Consider the following 24689-nt stretch of genomic DNA (forward strand, 5'->3'; position numbering starts at 1 on the left):
CTTCTCTCTATCTGACAGAGGCCTAACTACATGTTCCAATTTGCGCCTCCCATCAGCGTTTTCTTCGCTTTGCAATCTTGGAATGGCACTATTAGTTTTGTGCACTTCCTTTAATCTGTTCACCCAGATTATGGTGGTCATGGAGGCGGCCTTGCTCAAGGAGGGAATTCTGGTTCATCCCTCTCTGAACGACTGGTTGATCAGAGTAAAGTCTTTTCAGGAAAGCTTCTGGGTTACGGCTTGGATTATGGAGTTCCTGCAGTTTCTGGGATGGGTGGTCAACATGTCCAAGAGCCGGTTGACTCTGTCTCAACGCCTGGAGTACCTCGGGGTTTTTTTCGATACCAGCTTGGGGAAGGTCTTCCTTCCAGAGTCCCGAGTGGACAAGTTGAAGTCACAAATTCACTTCCTTGTGACTTCCCGGTGTCCTCTGTTGTCTCAGTTACACGATCTGAACTCTCCCATTCCTCTTCGGGGGTTGATTCATCGCAGCCTCCGGTGATGGCTTCAGTCTTCCAATTTGCTGTTGGGAGTGAGTCTGGATCATCCCCAGTGGACAGTGCTCATGGATGCTAGTCTCCTCAATGTCTTGATCGCTCGGCTCAGGGCAGCTAGTCTCTGGAGGAGGTGTCTTGATTGATCAATGTTCTGGAGACCAGAGCCATCTGGTTGATATTGCTAGCGTTCAAGACTTTGTTGATGAACAAGTCAGTTTGGGTTCTCTTGGACAATGCCATGATGGTGGCTTACTTCAGTCGGCAAGGGGGAACCAGGAGTCTTCTGGTGTTTCTGGAGGCGTGTTTGCTCATGGCCTGGACAGAGGCTCATCTTCTAGACATCTCAGCTTCCCACATAGCTGGAGTGGATAATGTCCAAGTGGACTTCCTCAGTCATTACATATTGGATCCTGGAGAGTAGTATCTTGGTCCCGCAGCCTTCAAGTTGGTTGTTTGTGCTTGAGGTCAGCCAGTCTTGCACCTGATGGCCACCAGTGGCAACACCAAAGCGCCCTTGTTCTTCATTCTGCACAGGGATCTTCAGGCAGAGGGGCTGGATGCTCTGGTGCAGCCTTGGATATCGGAGGGCCTTCTTTACGTGTTTCCCCCATGACAGATGGTGGGCAGAGTCCTTCTTCGCATTGCTTGGCACCCTGGCGGCATGTTCCTGGTGGCTCTGGACTGGCCCAGGTATCCCAGGTATGGAGCCCTCATTTGTCTTCTCGTGGCAGACTCTCTTCCACTGTCCCTGTTCCCTGACCTTCTGACAGTCCCTTTTGCCTTATGGCCTGGCTCTTGAAAGGGAACGCCTAGGTAAGAACAGTTATTCAAATAGTGATCTCTACTCTCTTGGGGTCCTGGAGACTTTACACCTCTCAGGCTTATGTGTGAGTTTGGCGTATCTTTGAGGAGTAGTTATCCTATTCAGACTACTATGAAGGTATTGGGTGTAACACTAGATCAGTGCCTAACCATGAAAGACCAAGTTGATCAGTAAGGGTTTCTTCACTTTATGGAAACTTCGATCCATTAGAGCATATTTTGATATGTCAGCATTTAGAATTCTAGTACAATCCCTTGTTCTGAGTCAACTTGATTACTATAACATCACCTATTTAGCAATTTCCCAAAAGAATATGCGACGATTACAACTAATACAAAATGCAACGGTCAAACTGATTTTTGGGCTGAGGAAGTTCGATTATGTGACACCTTACTACCGACAGCTGCACTGGCTACCGATGGAAGCACGTGTAAAGTTTAAATTCACCTGTTTCTGCTTTAAAGCATTATATGGCCTAACCCCTCAATACATAACTGACCTTTTTTCCTTCTCAGCCAATAGACTTAAGAGAAGCACACACCTGAACTTCATTTCCCCCCAATTAGAGGATGTAAACTCAAAAGACACCACCAATATCTTATCTCACACCAAGCAGCATTATGGAGTAAAGACCTAGAACAATTCCTCACGCCTTCCACTTATGGGGAATTTAGGAAACGCTTAAACATATCTGTTCCTGAAGTATCTAGACAACTGACCCATATAACTCTTTCTTTTCAATAACAGTTCCCTTGAATTGTTAACCTCTATCTTTCACCTCTGTTAAGTTCATTCAACTTGTACCATCTTTTAATCTTTGTAAACCGCTTAAAACTTCACGGTCCTGCGGTATATAAACTGTTATTATTATTTATTATTAGTGTGCCGCATGTGGCATGGTTCCTGTTTGCACCTATTTGCCTCACATCTTGGAGTTCTTGCAGGATGGCCTTCCCTTTGGGTTTTGTCTGATTTTCGCAGTTTGCTGAATTTTTGGCGTTTGACTTCTTCTCTGGATGTGATTTGCTTTTTGAGGGCGGCCAAATAGCCCTGGCCTTTGGTGCGGCCTTCGATTCTAGCCTGGGATCTCAATCTGGTCCTGTCCATGCTAGTGCGCTCTCCTTTTGAACCTCTGGGCTCCTGCATGTTGGAAGGACCTTACTCTGAAAGCGGTTTTCCTGGTGGCCATTACTTCTGCCAGATGAGTTTTCGAGCTGCAGGCTTGCTCTTATAGGCCTCTCTTCCTGGTGTTTTCTAGGGAGCTTGTAGTGCTGCAGCCGGTTCCTTTTCTGCTGAAGATGGTTTTGCTTTTTCATGTCAACTAGTCCATGATCCTCCCAGTCTTGGGTTGTCATGAGGGCTCTTTGGAGCAGAGACGGTTGCACGAGTTGGACGTCTGCCAGGTCCTTTGCTCTTATGTTCAGCGGACCCAGGAATTCCGGAAATCAGATCATCTTTTTGTCCTCTTAGCAGGTTCTCGTAAGGGGGACGGTGCTTCCAAGGCTACCATTGAGCACTGGATCAAGGAGATTATCACTTCAGCTTATCTTATTCAAAAGAAGTCTGTTCCGGAATTTGTCAAGGCTCATTCTACTCAGGGTCAGGCTGCTTCTTGGGCTGAGTCTTCCCTAGTGCTTCCAGTGGATATCTGTAAGCAGCGGTTTGGTCTTCTCTCCATTCCTTTGTGTGGCACTATCATGTGGATGTTCAGGCGTGTTAGGATGCAGTGTTCAAGGAGTGTGTGCTTGTGGCAGCCCTTCGGGGGTCCTACCCTTGATGGGTACTGCTTTGGCATGTCCCATCAGTGAAGCTGTGCTGGTCTGGAGAGATGCTTAAGAAGGAGAAATTAGGTTATGCTAATTTTCTTTCTTTTAGTCTCTCCACATCGGAACAGCTCCCACCCTGTCTGTGTTTTTCTTTCGGAATTTGCATAAAGCATGTGGGGGGGGGTTTTCATCAGGATCTCATGTTTTTAGTAGGGTAGGGGAGATTAAAAGAACAGTGGCTTTTGGCTTGGCTGGTATAGCTGTGGGGAATTCCTGTGCTGAAGGTACTTCTAGTCAGTTTCCAACAGTATTGCTCTGTTAGTTGTTACTCCTATTGGGAGTGTTGTGACTGTTATAAGAACATAAGCAATGCCTCTGCTGGGTCAGACCTGAGGTCCATCATGCCCAGCAGTCCGCTCACGCGGCGGCCCAACAGGTCCAGGACCTGTGCAGTAATCCTCTATTTATACCCCTCTATCCCCTTTTCCAGCAGGAAATTGTCCAATCCTTTCTTAAACCCCTGTACTGTACTCTGCCCTATTACTCCCTCTGGAAGCGCATTCCAGGTGTCCACCACTCGTTGGGTAAAGAAGAACTTCCTAGCATTCGTTTTAAATCTGTCCCCTTTCAACTTTTCCAAGTGTCCTCTTGTTCTTTTATTTTTCGAAAGTTTGAAGAATCTGTCCTTCTCTACTCTCTCTATGCCCTTCATGATCTTATAAGTCTCTATCATATCCCCTCTAAGTCTCCTCTTCTCCAGGGAAAAGAGACCCAGTTTCTCCAATCTCTCAGCGTATGAGAGGTTTTCCATCCCTTTTATCAAGCGTGTCGCTCTCCTCTGAACCCTCTCGAGTAACGCCATATCCTTCCTAAGGTACGGAGACCAATAATATTGGACGCAGTATTCCAGATGCGGGCGCACCATCGCCCGATACAATGGCAGGATAACTTCTTTTGTCCTTGTTGTAATACCCTTCTTGATTATGCCTAGCATTCTATTTGCTTTCTTAGCGGCTGTTGCGCACTGTGCCGTCGGCTTCATTGTCATGTCCACCACACTTATTAGTTTCTTAGTTCTGCTTGGCTATTCGGCAGACAGTATATATGGGAATGCACTGCCTACTTATACTACAGCCTAAAGTTTGTCTGTCTCCACCTGCTGGACATGGTGAGCTATTACCATCAGTAAAGCTGTGCCGGTCTGGAGAGACTAAAAGAAAGAAAATTAGCAGGTAAGAGCCTAATTCTTTAATCAAATGTATTTCTTGAATCAAATTTTAGCTGATGCTACTTGATAAGTTCCATCAGTTGAACTTAGAATTGGCACCTTGCAGCGTGTGACATTCTCTATCTTTTCTTAAAGTGTTAGGGAATATTTCTCATTCCAGGCAAATTAGTGCTTGGCTTTCCTGCTAAAATCAAAATCCTCAGTGGCAAGTAATAGAAAAAAATGACCATTGTTAAAGAAAAATTATCTACACATTTGGATAAATGTTTTACATGACTGTGCTTGGGCTTTGACACTGTCATCATGATCAGAAAGTCAGTGCTATTTGTACTTTGTGATAGTAAAAGATAAACAGATCATTGCTCACTGGGCTACATTTTTAATGACTAAAATACTTTAGGACCAGCTTTATAAATCTGTTTTGTTCTATAGAAATATATGGGCTTACTTATGAACAAACCTTTTAATTTGCATCTTGTGCTTCTATAAAGAATTGCTTTGTACATGTTTCTGACAGTGCTGTAGCTAAATAAAGTCAAAAGCATTGTTAAGCAACTTATGGCTCACACTGGTAGTCACTGTGAGCTTCTCCACCTAGTGTTTACAGTATTGACATCAAAGCCCATTAATTCACACAAAAAAGTTCTTTAAATGCCTGCTTCACACTAGGGTATTTTGCTGTTACCATTTGTTGTTGTAAAGTATTTCAGCACTGCAGTGGATGACTCTTGAACATTTAAGCAGTAAAATGCATCTTGTTCAATACACATTCTTTTCCAGTGTGTAACATTTATCCAGTACAAGGTTAAGTAGATTTAGGGAACGAAGGAATTGCTTTATTTGGATGAGAGTTTTCTGTTTCAAAATGCTTGCATACAAAGTAACATAGTAAATGATGGCAGATAAAGACCTGAACACTACATCCAGTCTGCCCATTAGTTATACTGTAAAGTCCATCTGTCATCCTTCCCCATCTCAAATGAACTCAATCTCTGTCATAGCTCTTCAGGCAAAATAGGACATCAGCAAAGGGAATGTTTAATTGAATAGATGAGTAGTGGTTTATACAAGTTAAACTGCTTAACATCTGGAAGTGGAGTAGTCACATAATGGTTAAAGAGCAGTAGGCTGAGAACCAGGAAAGTCTGGTTCATATCCCACTAAGGCCCACTGTGGCCTGGGCAACTCACTTAACACTGCACTACCTCATGATCAAAAATAATTTATGGTTCTCTAGCCAAGAATTAACGATGCTGAGGCAAACATTGATACTTTACCTCTCAATCCCATCAGGTGGATAAGAATAAACAATTTGAATATCATCTGCATAACAATATGAACTACAGGTGCAAGTTTGAATTAATGTGATAAGAAGATAGGAAGAGATTGAACAATAATGGGCCTAAAATAGATCCTTGAGGAACTCAAAGTTTAATGGTAACCATGTCTGAAAAATAATTGTTATGAATTTGATATGTGTGATTAGATAAGGCCAAAACTAGATTAGTCATAGATGTAGTACCAGTAGCAGCCAGTCTGTTTGTGAGGATTATAATCAACCAAATCTAAAGCAGATGATAAATCCAGAGAGACTACACCAAGAGAATTTGTGATCTAGAGCCATTCCTATTCGAATATAGAATGCACATCCGTTTCTGTACTATGCGTAGGTCTAAATTTGTCCTGTCCTGGATGAAGTGCCAAAAAAAGAAGAAAGTTGTTTGAAGTTTAAAAAATAAAGGTAAATTTGAAATGGGACTGTAGTTTAGAGGTTTTCATGGATCGAAGTCTTAAGGATAAGAGTAATAATTCAGTACATTTTTATCCCTCTGTATTCGCGGTTTCAGCATTTTCGGTTTCGATTATTCATGTTTTTTAGCTTGCTGGCTGCTCCCCCCAAATTACATCAGTTTGCATAGAGAAATCGCTGATTCCCAGCACTTTCTTCACCGTGTTTTGCCTCTCCTTCAGGAACAGGCCAGGTCTCCCACCGTGTTATTCGCGGTTTCAACACATTCACGATGGTTTTTAATAGAAAACAGCGAATAACATGTGAAAAAGTTATTCGCGTTTTTTCCGTATTTGCAGTTCTGTTAATCCCACAGTGAATACAGAGGGAGAAGTGTACTTCCAAATGTCAGGTGTTTCTTTTTAAATACAGCCCCCAGCATTTATATTCATACCTAGCTATTCAGTGTTGTCCCCTATGTGGATATGCCCCACATCCTTTGATAGTGTTAGCAGGCTTTCTTAGTGAGGTTCATTCAGTTTTGGATGGGGGAACTTTGCAATGGTAGTTTCATTAGATCTGAGTTCAGCGTTTGATCTAGTGGATCATGGTCTTTTGTTAAACTTTTTACAAGAGATTGGCTTAACAGTAGTTTGGGACTGGTTTTCAGCATTTCTCCGAGGACGTACTTTTAAAGTAGTCACTGAGGGATCAATATCTCAGGATAGATCGTTAGATTGTGGGTCAGCCTTATCGCCAGTTCTATTTAATATTTTTCTGAGCCCTTTGGCAAGACGAATCCAGGAGCTGGGAATCAGTGCATATATTTATGCAGATGACATCTTATTAGTCTATAGACTATCACCTGCTACGTTAGATTTAGGTCCTCTTTTGGCAGGCTTAAACAGAATAGAAGAATCAAGTTTCAAGTTTATTTAGGTTTGATTAATCGCTTTATCTTAATTCAAAGCGATGTACATAATAAAATTACAATATAAAAAATTAATACATTAAAGAATGTTGACTAAACTGATGACAAATTTAACAATACTAGACACACATAGGAAAGAGAAGGGCTAGAAGTTACAATATAATATACAGATAGGGAAAACATTTAGGGAAGGTACATGAGGGAGGGGTAAAACAGAGTCTTGGAATTATTTTATAATGAAATTATTGTGGATTTATGAAGGCATCATTAAATAAAAAAGTTTTCTAAATTGATTTCTTGTCTCAAGTGGTAGGGTAAAGAATTCCAGGTTTGGGGTGCAGTAACAGAAAAAATAAATTGGCGTCTTGTATTTATGATTTTAAGAGATGGGATTGTTAATAATTGTTGTTCTGTAGATCTTAGTGTTCTATTCGTTGTGTAAGGGATTAATAATTTATAAATAAAAGCCGGAGTTTTAAAAGATAGAGATTTGAAAGTGAGCAAACTAAGTTTATATATGATTCTGTGAGCAACAGGAAGCCAATGGGCTTCCTTAAGGAGAGGAGTAACATGATCGAATTTTTTGGCTTTAAAAATGAGCTTAATCGAAGTATTTTGTATGATCTGTAAACGTTTGATTTCTTTTTGAGCTATGCCTTTAAAAAGTGCATTACAGTAATCAATGGCTAAATGAACATAAATTGGTTCTAAATATGTCTAAGACCATAGCATGTTGTATCTCAGGAGATAAAGCAACACCTCATCTAGATATTTCTGTAAATAATTGTAGTATAAAACTAGTAAATAGTTGAGGTATTTGGGGATTATAATTGATTGTCGTCTAAATTTTCAGGAGAAGGTTTCAGCCGTGGTTACTAAAGGTTTTGGGTCACTAAGACAGCTTAGAGCCATTTGATATTTCTTGGATGAGAAATCACTGCACACATTAATTAATGCCTTAGTATTATCAGTTAGATTATGGTAATTTAGTATATGCAGGCATTGGGTTAGGACAGTTTAAGCGCTTACAAACAATGCAGAATATCGCAATTTGATTATTGGGCCGGGTATATATTCGTGATCACGTGACACCTTTGTATTTAAAGTTCCATTGGTTACCAATGGAATTTAGGATCAAATTTAAAATTCTAATGTTGGCACATAGAGCATTATTTCAGCTACAGCCTTCATAACTTTCTAAGGTGTCTATTACGATCTCTGAATGATAATAGGGTAGTCGTTCCTCACATTTCAAAGGCACATCTTACGTCAACTAGAGATTGTGCATTCTTTTATTTAGTTCCGTGGTTATGGAATAACCTGCCCATAGACTTGGGAAAAGAAGAATCCTATATAAATTTAAAAAGACATTTAAAAGCACATTGTTTTCAATTGGCTTTTTCAAATTAGAATAGAGTTAGGAACTGTGATCTGTGTTTATGCATTGATTTTTGTAATGGAGAATTTTTAGCTGTATGTATAAATTGGTTCATTGAGATTTCAGTGTTTTATTGTTTTGCCATCAGAATGGTTCCTATTGAGATGTAGTTTGTTATAATATTTATGAAGAAAAAAACGCACATTTATTTAACTTCTGTTTTTAATCTTTCTTTTTCTATTTTTAATGGAGTTCTTTTCTTGATGAATGTGATTTATGCATTGTAAACCGCTTAGATCCTTTTAGGCTGTTATGCGGTATATAAAGTTTTTAATAAACATATAAACATTATGTGGATAACAGAAGTTCAATGCCAGTATTCAGATAACGTAGGGCAGCTCTACCCAAGCTTTGCTATAGACCACCACTCTGATAGCACCATAGTGACCTGCAATGATTCAAAGCCATTATCCGGTAGCAGTTGGTCCAAAATAGTGCAGTGAGACTTTGGGGGGGGGGGAGAGGGGAGAGGGGTGTCTGCAATATATGAACCATATTACCTCAGTATTAAAAGCTACGTTGGCCACTAGGGGGTTGGGGATGGATGAGATATCAATGTGAAATCACTATATTGAGGTAATTGTCTTGGCTCCAGTATACTGATAGGAATTGTAGCAAGTTTGCTTCCTTGCCCAGGCTCTCTGGTTAGATCAGGAAAAGAGATTTAGTTAATTCTTTGAGTCAAGCTGGTTCACAGTTTATTCTCAACCAGGTATTTGGTTTAACCTTTTCCTATCGTAATAAATTTTATGTTACGCTGGTTCCAATCGTAATTATTTTAGCAAAGTTTTGTATTATTCACCGTTATCATTTATGGCTATTGTAAACATAATGTAAATAAGTCATAAGTCTGTAAATTCAAATATTTTGTGTTCCTGGCTTTTTATTAGTCCATACAGACTGTTTATCCACAATGGCAATGACATTTTTGGAATGTCCCGTCATCCGGGACACATGATAGGAAAAGGTTAATAGTGCCACTTATATGGAATGTACTGCTACAAGGTGTAAGATTGAATATGACACTGTTCCCTAAACATGTGAAAGTGTGCATGTTTACATGAGATGAAAGAGAAGGAAGAATATAGGTCTTCCTTTTTGTTTGTTTTATAGATTTTGTGATGCGTTATTGTATTATTGTTGAATGGTTTTGTAAGATGGGGACTCTTCAGTAGTGGCATCTGCTAAATGTAATAATAATAAAATCAAATTTCCTTACTCCCACTGTAATCACATTTGCACTTCAGTACCACTGTGAATATACATATTTGTCCCTAAGTTAATTTGCCAATTCTCCATTCCAAATCCTTGCTATCCTCAGACTTGCATACTGGTTGGCACCTTCCAGAGAAAGCCAAGGAAAGGTACCACAAACTTTAATTTGACTGCTTAATATTATCATTCCTTCCCTCTTGATTGCCAAATAGAACTCCCTTTAGAGAATAGACAGTAGGGACTATGACATCCAGTGCTGCTCCTTCCTTTTATTTTGGGCCAAGAGGCGATCCTGTTAGTAAATTTGCAACCCCATCCTCTGACCCATACTTCCTTCTTTACCAGCGTGGCCCACTGCCACTAACATGTTTTTCTGGACTAGCCATCAATACTTTAATTCGCACTCAGAAAACGTTTTACTATGAAACAGGAATAAAATGAACAAGACTTTATTCTGTGAGGAAATAGCTATAAATTAGTGCAGTATTGGCAATTTTGTGCTAGTGGTATCTAACAGTAAACTGGTGTTGAAAAGCCCTACAGTACATCGCCTGATTTGTCTTATGTTAAGGGAAGAAAGGAGGATGAAGTAGCTGGATGTTTCTAATACATCGATTAAAAACAAAAGACTGTGGATGTAGATGTTCTGAAAGATGATTTATTATTCGCTCTTCGCATTAAAAACATTAAATGCAAATATAAGTCTAAGTACATATGTGATAGTCCATATTTCAGCAAACACGCCTTCCTCGGGTCCAGATGATGTAGGGTACACAGATAGAAGAATAGACTAAAAACAGTGTACTTGTCTTTGAGCAGATAACTGAAAATGACTGGAGACAAGCAAAGTGGTGCGAAAATCATCTGGACCCCTGAGGAAGGCGTGTTCGCAGAAACACAGACCATGTAGGGTCCAGTTGGACTATCACAGATGTACTATAGACTTATATTTGCATTTTAATGTTTTTATTGCGAAGAGCGAATAATAAATCATCTTTCAGAACATCTACATCCACAGTCTTTTGTTTTTATCGTTGGATTGTTCTCACTGTGGAATATTGGGTCTTTTTTTTGTTTCTTGTGTTTCTAATGCATCCCATTTGACTTTGTGTGTTAATTTTTCAGGAGCGCTTCAGTTATGTTTGCCCTGACTTAGTGAAAGAATTTAGCAAGTACGACACAGATGGCACCAAGTGGATTAGGCAATACACTGGTATCAATGCCATCTCTAAAAAGGAATTCAGCATTGATGTTGGCTATGAGAGATTTCTTGGACCAGAGATCTTCTTTCATCCGGAGGTAAATTGCAATAGTTTTATACAGCAATTCAAGGGGGGTTAATTCATAGTACTATAGTAGATCCTAGCTATTCATAAGGACCAAATTCTGAATGGTTGCATGCAGGTTTCTGTTGGCAGTAACCTCATATTTGAGCAGTAGGCAAAGAATTGAGCAAGTCGGGGTTAAAACCCTATTATTTCTTCTTGTGATTTTGTAAGTTATTTAATCCTCTGTTGCATCTGATGCAGACTTAAATTGTGACCCCTTATGGGACAGAAAAATTCCTATTTCAGCTAAATGAAACACATGCACATTGAACTACTATTAAAAAGATGAGCTAAATCCAGACCCCATTCTCTTATCAAAGGAGAAATGCATCCAGCTTATGTAATGTCTTTCACGTTATCTGTATTTATTTATTTATAACCTGCCTATCCACAAATCTAGGCAAGTAACAGAGGTCTGGTTGCCTGCGTGCATGCTTTTGAGATCCAAGAAGATGGATAGGATCATGAAATTGCTAGATGTGCACAGTATGTTGCCGCACTCCTAAGAAGTAACTAATGAATATTGGCTGTCAGATCATCTTTGGGTCAGCCATCTTCAATAGTGACCGTTTCCATATGTATTCAAAAGGCCATTTCATTGGCTTATATTGGAAGTAGTAAGATAATGACTTCCCTGAAGGCCCACTCCACTAAGAATGTCACTTCCTCATGGGTAGAGTCCAAGGCAGTGTCCATGGAAGATATTTGTAGAGCGGCCACTTTGTCCTCTTTTCATACTTTTATAAAATTTTACAGGGTGGATGTAGCAGCAAGATTGGATACCACTTTTGGAGCCTCCATGCTGTCAGCAGGCTCATTTGTTCCACCCTAGATTCCAGGGACTGTTTTGTTACATCCCAGTGGTTAAAGACTGACATTCCTATTGAACTAGAAGGGAAGGTTATGTACTTGTTAATCTTAGCTGTAGTCATGTCGGAGAGGGAATGTTACTTCAGACACAATCATGTTTCACCAGAGAGGCTGATCAGCTGTTATAAACACTGCGGCCATTTTTAAACTTTGCAAAGCCTCTGAACAGCAGTATATTTAAACAGGAGGGGGGAGGGGTGGGGTGCGCCTTGAAACAGCCTCTCTCTCCCCTGACTACAGCTAAGTTTTTCAAGCTATTTTGCTACTAAGTTCTACAAGTTATTTTGCTACATTGTATAAATTACAGAGCTATAAAGAAATAAATCAGCTCAAACAACTTAAACACTTTAAGCATACTCTCTTGAGATATATAAATTAAAAAATGGGACTAGTGAAAAGACACGGTGAAAATTCACTCTTAACCAATACGGTCCAATGAGTGTCACCTCTGAAGTCCTTTATAAGTACGAAATAAGTAAATTTAGTTTGGTAATAACAAAACAGTAATAAAACTGTTCTAAATAAGCAATTTTTTAAAATTAGTTTAATAATCTTTTTTCTTATTCTGAGATTGTTTGAAAAAAATAGTGTGTGCCTTTAAGCTCTATCTAGATTAAAATATATACACAACACACAATCTGTACATAGGAGCACTGAATATTGATCCGTGCTGGTTTAGATCATACATAGGAGCAGATCATCTGTGTGCTTCTTATTCAGCAGCTTTGACTAAACATGCCGCACTGCTAAATGCAGGTAAATTTTTAAATATCTGTTAGATATTTAAAATGTCTTTACTTCTTATTATTCCCAAAGTCCCCATAGTACATTTTGGGGAAGGAAAGAGGGTGGTTTGTTCCAGAGTTTGAAATCTGTACTAGTTATGATAATGTTAGGCTTTTAATAATAATAATAACTTAATTTTTTTTCTATACCGCCACAATCTTATGACTTCTAGGCAGTTTACACTGAAGAGAGCTGGACAGTCAGTGAATTACAGAATACAAATAGTAAAAATATACATTTACATCCTGTAACGGATTAATATGTATACATAGGCTTCCAAGCTCATTCAGAACTAGAGCTAGGAACTAGCACAACTACCTTAGGGACTTTTTCCCCTTCTCATACCTCCTTCTAACTTATTTTTATCCCCGTCATCATCTGTTCTCAGCCAGGGACTGTGAATCATAGATCCCATAAGAATCCTTCAGCTTAGTGGTTACAGCAGTGGGCTACAAACCAAGGAAGCAAAGGTTTGAATCCCACTCCTCCCACTGATGCTCTTTGGGTTCTGCTGGTTTTTCTTGAGTAAGTCGCATTACCCTTTAGGTACAAATTTTGACTGTAAGCCCTCTGCTGCAAGAGCCTATCAGCTGTGCCTGATTTTGACTTGTTTAGAACTTGTATTTGGAAGAGTGACTAAATCTAAAATGTAAAACATTTTAAATCCTGACAGTAAGTTTCATTTTCTTTTGAAATTGAAAATTGAGGTCTGATACACAAGTAATGGGGTGTCGGTCTCTTCATAAGCCATTACATGTGTATAGACTCTTATCCAAAAAATGTATTTTAATGACATCACTTGTTCTCTCTGTAGCTTCATTCTTCTAGTTTTCTCATCTAAGTCTGATCCCACTATATTATGGTGTCTTTATATTACAGATCAGTCCTTTTTTGTGTATGTAACAAAATTACTTACACAGTGCTGTTCACAGAGAATCTCCTACCCAACCTGGATGTGACTTGTATCCCTATCTGTCTTAGTAATACAAGATTGCTATAATTTTGAAATTCCAAATTAATTCTCACCTTGACTGAAATATTTGCAGTTTAAATTTGGAATAAGATTCTCTTTCAAGCCATGAAATATTTTTATTTTACTGGTGGTGGTTTCTATGTCACTAGTTTGCCAATCCTGACTTCACGCAACCCATCTCGGAAGTAGTAGATGAAGTCATCCAGAATTGCCCTATTGATGTTAGACGTCCTCTCTATAAGGTCAGTAGGTATAATTATGACATTGAAATAATTTTGATTGCTGATGTATCTCTGACTTACTGTATATTAATGCTTTAGAGTATTGTTCTTCAACCGCCGGTGGCGGTCCGCAGAAAATTTCTGCCGGTCCACGCAGGGCCAGCGAGATCGAGTCGGCAGTTAAATTTCCTGCTGACTGCAGTTCCTCCTGACTGCAGTTCCTGCCGACTGCTGTTTTTCCCAGCCTCGGGTGATCAAGACAGGCTGCCGACTTTGGGGCCTTCCCTCGGTGAGTCTCGCCTGTTCGGAAACAGGAAGTTGAAACAAAATAGGCGGGAATCAGAGAGTGAAGGTCCCGAGTCGGCATCCTGTCTTGATTGCCGCCCCTGCCGAGTTACTGAAGAGGGCCGCGGGGAAGGTGCAAGTGGAAGGGAGAGAGCTGCAGGTACAAGGGAGATGGTCAGTGTGTGCGGGAGCAAGATCCTGGGGAGCCTTCGACAGTGGCTGTCTCCCCTCCCAGCAGCTCTGCTAGTTGCCAGGGCAGTGATTCACCGGCAACTTCCTCTTTCCTCAGAGGCGGCAACGGACCCAAGGCTGCCTAAGTAAATCACTGCTGCAGGCAAGTACTGAGAACTGTTGGAAGGGGAGGAAGCCACTGTAGGAGGCTGGGAAGCTGCTGGATAAAGGGAGAGCTGCTACTAGACCTGGAGGGAGGTAGAAGGAGAGATGCTGCTGGGAGGGGAGGAGGGAAAGAGATGGGAAGAGAGTTAATGTTGGATAGGGGGAGGAGGGAAGGGAGAAGGAAAAAAGAAAGAAACAGCTGGCACGAAGATTACAGGAGGGGAAGGGGGTCAGGGTGGAATGGAGAGATCAGATGAGGGAAAGGGGAGAGAGGAATGAGAAGGTAGAGAGAGATTGATGGTGGAAAGGGGATCAGCAGAGAAATGAGAGAGGAATAAAGATGCTAGATCTGGTGTAAGAGAGATAAAAATGAAGAAAGCAGTGAAGCTGGAATGAATGATGTAAAAAGGAAAGAGGAGGCACAGGCTGGATGGACAGGGGAGAGGGGCATAGAAAGAAGTCAGATACATATGGAAGGGGGAGAGGGCAGACAGTGGATGGAACAGGCAGATGCTGGATTGAAGAGACAGGGCAGACACTGGAAGGAAAAGAGTGAAAAAGATGAAAGCAGAAACCAGAGACAACAAAAGGTAGAAAAAAATAATTTGATTTCTATTTTTGTCATTAGAATATATCAGATTTGAAATATATATCCTGCTAGAGACATAACTGGGGACTGCAGTATTCTGTTAGCATGATATTTCTGTGTAGCATTCTATAATAACTTGGCTTGTTGAGTTTTCTTGATAGTAGAGGGGATATATGTGAAGGGGAGGGGAGACAGGGGTTTTGTTGGTCCGTGCTCTGTATATTTGTATTTATAAAATAACAATTGTTCAGAATATTGTTTCTTTTTATACTTTAATAAAATACGTTCAATATAAAATCATAACTGCGGCTTGTGCAGATAGGATCAGATGGTTTGCGGGGACCGAGTTCACGGAGACGGGAAGGAAATGGTTTTTTAAAATTTCAGTCTTAATAGTTTGCTGGTCCACAAAATAATTCTTTTATTTCTGCTGGTCCACGGGTATAAAAAGGTTGAAGAGCACTGCTTTAGAGATCTGTTTTCATCTGTGTTAGTTCATTGTTAAGACATTATTACTCACAAAGACAGGTATTTCAGAGAGAAACCAGGGGCCTCAAGTGCTCCCAGCCAAAAGCCCGATGTATATTACAAAGCTAATGGCTTATACGGTGAGCTATCATCGATCCCGTTTATACTCTCTATACCAAAAGATTTTTTAGTTGTTTTTTTAAAACTTTTTAACTTTTTATAATTTATTTTATATATATGCTTTTTTGTGTGCTTTTTTCTACATTTAGCACAGCTGAATTACAAATATATTCCTCTTATCCCAGGACAAGCAGGCAGGTATTCTCACTAGTGGGTGATGTCATCCAACAGAGCCCCGATACGGACATCTTGCAAGCATGTCTTGCTTGAAGAAACTCAGAAGTTTCGAGATGCCCGCACCGCGCATGCGCCAGTGCCTTCCCGCCCGATGCTCCGGGCGTGTCTCCTCAGTTCTTTTTCTTCCGCGGAGCTGAGAAGTCTATCTTCAATTTGCGCCCATTGAATATCTTTTTTTGCCTTCTTTTTGCCGCGGGTTGAGTTCTTTTGGGTTCTCCTGTACGTTTCTTTCTTTCTTTGATTTCTTTAAAAAAAAAAAAATTTTTCCTTCCGACTCCGGGTCGGCCGCGTGGCTGAGGCCCCGCGCCTTCGACCTTGCGGCGGAGCTTTTCCGGCCTATGTCCCGGCCGATTACCGGTTTCAAAAAGTGTAGCAAGTGCCAGCGCGCGATTTCGCTCGCGGACCCTCATCGACGCTGCTTACAGTGTCTGGGACCGGATCATTTTCTGAAATCGTGCCGGCCTTGCTCCACTCTGACGGCGAGAGCGTTTAAGCGCCGCTGTCTGCTCTGGGAGTCCATGTTCAAGATGGAAGCTTCGTCAGATCCTGCAGCTTCGACATCGACGGGGGCTTCGACTCCTTCAGCGAAGCCCGCTGCCTCCCCAGCTGCTTCGGGCCTCCTGAAACCGGCATCATTCACCCCGGTTTCGGCCCAGGCTTGTTTACATAATACATGGCAACCTGATTGTCGGTGCGAATGAGGACCACCATGTCGTGCAGTAGATGTTGAAAAGTTCGAAGAGCATTGAAGATGGCTCTGAGCTCCAGAAGATTGATTTGATGGAGTCGGTCCGCACTGGTCCAGAATCCCTGAGTGCGGAGCCCATCCAGATGCCCTCCCCAGGCATAGGTCGAGGAATCGGTTGTGAGAACCTTCTGGTGGGGAGGAGACTGAAACAGCAAACCTCTGGATAGATTCGAAGAGGTCATCCACCAGAGCAGAGACTGCCGAAGAGCAGGAGTGACTGTGATGTGTCGAGACAACGGATCCGACACCTGAGTCCACTGAGATGCCAGGGTCCACTGAGGAATCCTGAGGTGAAGTCTGGCAAACGGCGTCACATGAACTGTAGAGGCCATGTGGCCCAGGAGGACCATCATGTGTCTCGCCGAGATGGTCTGTCGAGAAGACACAGACTGGCAGAGATGAAGAAGAGCGGTCAATCCACCTCTGCTCCGTTTGTAACAACTTTTTTCCTCTATCCCCTCCCCTTACAGATGCCACAACTCTATCAATAACCATACATACAAGTTGGTCAAAAGAATGTTTATATTCAATACAGTGTGCCACTAGCGGAGCCTCTTTTTTCTGAAGTTTTAAACAAGATTTGTGCTCTGCCATTCGAATATTGAATTGTTTAATGGTTTTTCCCACGTAAATTTTTTGGCAAGGACACTTAATAATGTAAATCGCATGATCAGATCTACATGTAGTGATGTGTCGCAATTGGTACTGTTTGTGATTTACAGGATTTTCAAATACATCTCCCTGAATGGTTAGAGGGCAAACTTGACATTTACCACATCTTGAATGGAACCCTTTGCTATTCCCCATTATTGGTGATGGATCCGGTTTTAATCTAAGGTGTTCTCTGAGATTACGAGATCTTGAATAAGTCAAACGGAGTTTAGAGTCTTCAAAGCAAGGACTTCTCTGGACTATTCTCCAGTGGTTACGCACTATACTAGCTATCTGTTCCGACTCCACATTATGTCTGAGAATAAATGTTTGAAACTCTTCAGCACCAGTGAGCTCGCTAGTAATGTCTAACCTCTGGGTATTACCACAACTTGCTGTGCTGGATGGCTGTAAAAGCCATTATCCCAGGACAAGCAGGCAGCATATTCTTAACACATGGGTGACGTCACCGACGGAGCCCCCGGTACGGACCTTTTTAACTAGAAGTTTCTAGTTGGCCGCACCGCGCGTGCGCGAGTGCCTTCCCGCCCGACGGAGGAGTGCGTGGTCCCCAGTTTCTTCGTTTCCGCGGAGCGAAGAAGACGCGTGTGTTTTTTCAACGGCCGTTGAAACCACTTTTTTGCCTTCCCGCTCGCGCTTTTTTCCTTATTTTTTCTTTCTTTACCTTCGGGTTTATTTTTTCTTTGATTTGCAAAAAAAAAAAAAAAAAAACTTTGCTTTTTCCCTTTTTCTTTCGTTTTGCCCCGGCGGGGCCTGTTGCCAGTATACAGGCCTCGGGCTTCGATTTTGCGGAGGCTATCTTCCCCTTCATGCCCCCGCAGGTCGGTTTTAAGAAGTGCCAGCGGTGTGCACGCCCGATCTCCTTAACTGACCCACACAATTGGTGTTTGCAGTGTCTGGGTCCGGAGCATCGGGCGGATTCCTGCACCCGCTGTGCCACTCTTAAAAAGAGAACTCTTAAAAACCGAAGAATCCAACAAACTCTTCTCTTCGGTACCGAGTCGGCGATGGACTCCTCACCTTCAACGGCGGTACCTCAAAAATCGGCACCGTCGACCTCGACACCGACCGACCCCCGCATCGGCGCCGCTGGCGCCAGGTAAGCCGGCTAAGAAGCCTTCCTCTTCCCTCGAGCGCCCTCCAGCTACGGTGGCGACACCGTCCTTACCGGCATCGCACCGGTCCCGCAAACGCTCCCGCCCCGATCTCGGTGAGTGCCTCATCATCGGCCTCCTCATCGCCGGGGCGTGGAGCGGCATCTAAGGAACCGAAGAAAAAGAAAGCGGTTCCGATGCCACCCCTCGATGACCGTATCTCGGCCATCTTAAAGGCTCAACTCCAGGAGCAGTTGAAGAAACAACTTGAACAACTGTTGCCCACTATCCTGGCACCGCTCCTTCCGGTACCAGACCGGCCCGAGCCCCGTACCGAGCCCCCGGTGTCCACCCCTTCGGTACCGGTGAACACCTCCATGCCGATCCTTTCGGCCCAACAACTTCATGGCGATCCAGTGGTTCATTCTCAGGCCACATTGGATCCTCCTCGGCACCAGGCGGTACGGCACTCTTCTCGGGACCGAGATAGACGCCGGTCGTCCTCCCCTGGTACCGTTTCGGTGCGCTCTGGAAAGTCTTTGTCCAAGACTCGCCATACCGCGCCCTCCACCCCGGTGTCTCGACATGCACCAGAGATCAGGGACCCTGACTTATGGGAGGACACTCCTCTCGGTACCGAGGAGGATCCCTCCTCATCTGATGAGGAACCATCGGCACCCGATGCCACCTCCAAACCAGAGCAGTCCTCTTTTTCTAAATTTCTGAGAGAAATGTCTGCTGCCCTGTCACTTCCTCTAGAATCTGACTCAAAAAAGTCTCAGGCCTTTCTAGAGGCCTTAGACTTTGAGCAACCTCCTAAGGAGTTCCTCAAGCTTCCCGTGCATGACATCCTACGGGAAACGTTTCTATAAAAACTTGGAAAATCCCCTCACGGTACCGGGAGCCCCCCGTAAACTGGACAACCTTTACCGTGTCATTCCTATTCCTGGATTCGACAAATCTCAATTGCCCCATGAGTCCCTTCTGGTGGAATCCACCTTAAAAAAGACTCAGGGCTCCAGTGTCTATGCCTCTACCCCTCCTGGCAGAGAAGGTAAGACCATGGACAAGTTTGGCAAGAGGCTTTACCAGAATGCCATGCTTGCCAACAGGGCAAACAACTATTCCTTCCATTTTTCTTTCTATCTGAAACATTTGGTCCAACAACTGTCTGCCCTCCAGAAGTACCTTCCTGAGCGCAAGGTCCCGTTATTCCAACAACACATCTCTGGTCTTCTCCAGATGCGAAAATATATGGTCCGCTCAATATACGACTCCTTCGAGCTCACCTCTCGGGCCTCTGCCATGGCCGTAGCCATGCGTCGATTAGCCTGGCTCAGAGTCTCCGACCTGGACATCAACCACCAGGATCGTTTGGCCAACGCCCCCTGTCTCGGGGATGAACTCTTTGGAGAGTCACTGGATTCCACCACCCAGAAACTCTCGGCCCATGAGACCAGGTGGGACACCCTAATCAAGCCGAAAAAGAAGGCTCCGCCTGCTCGACCCTATCGGCCTCAATCATCTTACCAGCGGAGGTTCTCAGCCAGGCCACTCAATCCGCCTCCTCAACAATCTCGGCGACCCCGTCAACAACAGCACCATGCCCAGGCTCGATCTCAGGCCACTCAACCCTCTAAGCCTTCTCAGCCTGCTAAACAATCTCAGCCCTTTTGACTCTTCTCTCCAGGGCATAGCCAGTCATCCACCCTCGCTGCCTCTTCCACAGCCTATAGGGGGTCGTCTCACCATTTTCTCAAGCCGTTGGGAAGTCATCACGTCAGACCAGTGGGTCCTCAACATCATCCGCCACGGCTACTCTCTCAACTTCCAGACTCTTCCACCGGACAACCTTCCCGTAGAGTCTGCTTCTCACTCCTCTCAAACCCCCCTCCTCCTGAGGGAGGTTCAATCCCTCCTCCTTCTCAATGCCATCGAAGAAGTACCTCCAGATCAAAGGGGTCAGGGATTCTACTCCCGCTACTTCCTTGTACCCAAAAAGACGGGAGACCTCCGTCCCATTCTCGATCTCAGGGACCTCAACAAGTGTCTGGTCAAGGAAAAGTTCAGGATGCTCTCCCTTGCCACACTTTACCCTCTTCTTTCTCAACACGACTGGCTATGTTCCCTGGACCTCAAAGAGGCCTACACTCACATCTCCATCCATCAGAACTCTCGCCGCTACCTGCGGTTCCAGGTACTACACCACCACTACCAGTACAAAGTACTACCATTTGGCCTCGCTTCCTCCCCCAGAGTCTTCACCAAATGCCTGATAGTGGTGGCAGCCTTCCTCAGGTCTCACAACCTCCAGGTGTTCCCCTACTTGGACGATTGGTTGGTGAAAGCACCTTCATCTCAACTCGTGCTACAAGCTACTCATCACACCATCTCTCTCCTCCACCTCCTGGGGTTCGAGATCAACTACCCCAAGTCGCATCTGCTTCCCACCCAGCGACTTCAATTCATCGGAGCAGTCCTGGACACCACGCTGATGAGGGCCTTTCTCCCCTCAGATCGCAAGCAGACCCTGCTCCATCTCTGCCGTCAGGTACTCATGCATCCCTCCATTCCTGCCCGACAGATGATGGTCCTCCTGGGTCACATGGCCTCGACGGTGCATGTCCTTCCTCTGGCGCGACTCCACCTCAGGACACCTCAATGGACTCTCGCCAATCAATGGTCACAGACTACAGATCTTCTTTCTCATCCCATCTCTGTGACATCATCTCTTCAGCAATCTCTCCAATGGTGGTTGAACTCCTCAAATCTTTCCAGGGGTCTACTCTTTCATCTGCCCCCTCACTCTATGATCATCACCACCGATGCGTCCCCCTACGCATGGGGAGCTCACCTAGGCGACCTACGCACCCAGGGACTTTGGACCCCACAGGAGCGTCGTCATCACATAAATTTCCTGGAACTCAGAGCCATGTTCTACGCCCTCAAGGCTTTCCAACATCTTCTCTGCCCTCAAGTCCTCCTCCTGTGCACAGACAATCAAGTCGCCATGTACTACATCAACAAGCAGGGCGGCACCGGATCTCGCCCCCTTTGTTTGGAGGCTCTGCGCATCTGGACCTGGGCCACGGACCGCAATCTCTTCCTCAGGGCGGTCTATATCCAGGGCGAACAGAACTCTCTGGCCGACAATCTCAGCCGCATCCTTCAACCTCACGAGTGGACGTTGGACCCTCCGACTCTGCTCTCCATCTTTGCTCGATGGGGCACTCCGCAGGTGGACCTCTTTGCAGCACCTCACAACCATCAGCTGCCCCAATTCTGTTCCAGACTCTTTTCTCCTCACCGTCTGGCACCGGATGCATTCCTGCTCGACTGGAGGGATCGGTTCCTCTATGCCTTCCCTCCACTTCCTCTGATGTTGCGGACCTTGTCCAAACTCCGCAAGGACAACGCCACCATGATTCTCATCGCCCCTCGGTGGCCTCGTCAACACTGGTTCTCCCTCCTGCTCCAACTCAGCTCCAGGGAGCCCATTCCTCTTCCTGTGTTTCCTACTCTACTTACACAGCAGCATCAGTCTCTACTGCATCCCAATCTGTCTTCCCTCCACCTGACAGCTTGGTTTCTCTCGGGCTGACCTCTCCGGAGAATCTATCTCAACCGGTCCGCCTCATCTTGGACGCCTCCAGGAAACCGGCCACTCTCCAATGTTACCATCAGAAGTGGACCAGATTCTCCTCGTGGTGTCTCCGGCATCATCAAGAACCCACCTCTTTGGCGGTGGAACCTGTCTTGGAATATTTGCTCTCGCTGTCCAACGCTGGCCTCAAAACCACCTCCATCAGAGTCCACCTCAGTGCCATCACTGGCGTTTCACGAGCCTATTCTCGGAAAACCCCTCACGGCTCATCCTCTGGTTTCCAGATTTATGAGAGGGCTCTTCAACATCAAACCGCCTCTCAAGCCTCCCCCTGTCGTCTGGGACCTGAATGTGGTTCTCTCAGCTCTCATGAAACCTCCGTTTGAGCCTCTTGCCACAACTTCACTCAGGCTTCTTACCTGGAAGGTGCTTTTCCTAATTGCCATCACCTCTGCCAGGAGGGTTAGCGAACTGCATGCACTGGTTGCCGACCCACCTTTCACTGTTTTCCACCATGACAAGGTTGTTCTGCGTACCCACCCTAAATTCCTTCCCAAGGTGGTCTCAGCTTTTCACCTCAACCAGTCCATTGTGCTACCCGTCTTCTTCCCTAAGCCTCACTCGCATCCTGGGGAACAGGCGTTGCACACGCTGGATTGTAAGCGTGCCCTTGCTTACTATCTTGATCGTACCAGAGCTCACCGAACAGCCCCTCAGCTCTTTTTGTCTTTCGACCCCAACCGTTTGGGTCATCCTGTCTCCAAACGGACACTTTCCAATTGGCTTGCTGCCTGTATTGCTTTCTGCTACGCTCGGGCCGGTCTCTCACTGGAAGGAACGGTCACGGCCCACAGAGTCCGAGCTATGGCTGCTTCTGTAGCTTTCCTCCGCTCCACGCCCATCGAGGAAATCTGCAAGGCGGCCACTTGGTCCTCAGTTCACACGTTCACTACTCACTACTGTCTGGATGCGTTCTCCAGACGGGATGGACACTTCGGCCAATCTGTGTTACAAAATTTATTTTCCTAATGGCCAACCATCCCACCTCCCTCTTTGTTAGCTTGGAGGTCACCCATGTGTTAAGAATATGCTGCCTGCTTGTCCTGGGATAAAGCACAGTTACTTACCGTAACAGGTGTTATCCAGGGACAGCAGGCAGATATTCTTACGTCCCACCCACCTCCCCGGGTTGGCTTCTTAGCTGGCTTATCCTAACTGGGGACCACGCACTCCTCCGTCGGGCGGGAAGGCACTCGCGCACGCGCGGTGCGGCCAACTAGAAACTTCTAGTTAAAAAGGTCCGTACCGGGGGCTCCGTCGGTGACGTCACCCATGTGTTAAGAATATCTGCCTGCTGTCCCTGGATAACACCTGTTACGGTAAGTAACTGTGCTTTCAGGGTGATTATACTTTGCCTTCCGATATGATTTTTTTAGCACTTTGTCCAGGTAAGCTCTACTTCTCAAGTTTTTTGTTAACCTATTGGCTGAAGATTGGCTCACCGTATAAGCCATTAGCTTTGTAATATACATCGGGCTTTTGGCTGGGAGCACTTGAGGCCCCTGGTTTCTCTCTGAAATACCTGTCTTTGTGACTATATATTTGTGTGATAGCCTATTATTATAAGATTTCAGTGTGGTTCACAAATTTTGGAAAGTGGGTTAAGACATTATTACTGTCAGAGTAGAATATTTTTCAAGAGGAAACATAACTCCCGCATCCTTGAATCTGCAAAAGGGTGCTTAGTAGTTTTCTGAGTTTCTTCCTGACATGGTTTTAAAGTTTATGGTTTGTTAGACTTGCTATAGGATGGACTAAACAGAGTTAGTAACCCTTTGATTTTAACTACAGTGAAACCTTGGTTTACGAGTATAATTCGTTCCAGAAGCATACTCGTAAACCAAATTACTCGTATATCAAAGTGAGTTTCCCCATAGGAAATAAGGGAAACTCGCTTGATTGGTTCCACCTTCCCCCCCCCGGCGCTGCTCCACCTCACCCCATCCCCAAAGATTCACGAGGTGGGGGGTGATGCCGGTTTGCGGGGAGGGGGGACGTTTGCAGGCGGGGGGGCATGCCGGTTCGTGGGCAGGGGACTCGCAAATCGAGTCAATGCTCGGTTTGCGAGTCACGATTTGCAAAAATGTTTTGCTTGTCTTGCAAAACACTCGCAAACCGCGTTACTCGCAAACCGAGGTTTGACTGTAATTTCTTCTGAGGTCATACCTTTTGGCTTTTCTGTTTATTTTTTAATACATTGAGAGTAATATTGGTACAGAATGTTAATGAAAGTGAATAGAAAGCTTGTGACTTGCTTATATCCATAACAATAGAAAATGAAAATGTAATATGTTCTCAAATTAGCATGCTTCAGACATGTAAGTAAAACTGAGAATATTAAGGAAATGTATTTTCAATGAACTATTGAAATTTGCCGCCTTGTTAATTTTAAACTATTAAAGCATGTTTGCTCCACTGAATTATGAAAGACATATTTAGAAGCATGTTATGTTTAAAAAATGTTCATCTCTTCTACCTTATCCATTCGAGAAATCTAAATATTGTAAAATCTGTATGCATTTATTACACAGAACATAGTTCTCTCTGGAGGCTCAACCATGTTTAGAGACTTTGGTCGACGTTTGCAGCGAGACTTGAAACGAACTGTAGATGCCAGGCTGAAACTCAGTGAGGAGCTGAGTGGCGGTAGACTGAAGGTTTGTGTTCTCAT

The 24689-nt window shown here is 44.0% G+C and overlaps 1 protein-coding gene across 1 annotated transcript in view; it reads left to right on the top strand.

Moving 5' to 3' along the window:
- Window positions 1–24689, top strand: part of ACTR3 (actin related protein 3) — a 133567-nt gene that overhangs the window by 101933 nt on the left and 6945 nt on the right. The window contains exons 8-10 of the mRNA XM_033945685.1: window positions 10753–10926; window positions 13734–13826; window positions 24550–24675. Coding sequence (XP_033801576.1) covers window positions 10753–10926; window positions 13734–13826; window positions 24550–24675 — 393 coding nt within the window. The remainder of the gene's footprint in view (window positions 1–10752; window positions 10927–13733; window positions 13827–24549; window positions 24676–24689) is intronic.

Source organism: Geotrypetes seraphini, chromosome 5 (assembly GCF_902459505.1).
Source record: "Geotrypetes seraphini chromosome 5, aGeoSer1.1, whole genome shotgun sequence".
Taxonomy (NCBI): domain Eukaryota; kingdom Metazoa; phylum Chordata; class Amphibia; order Gymnophiona; family Dermophiidae; genus Geotrypetes; species Geotrypetes seraphini.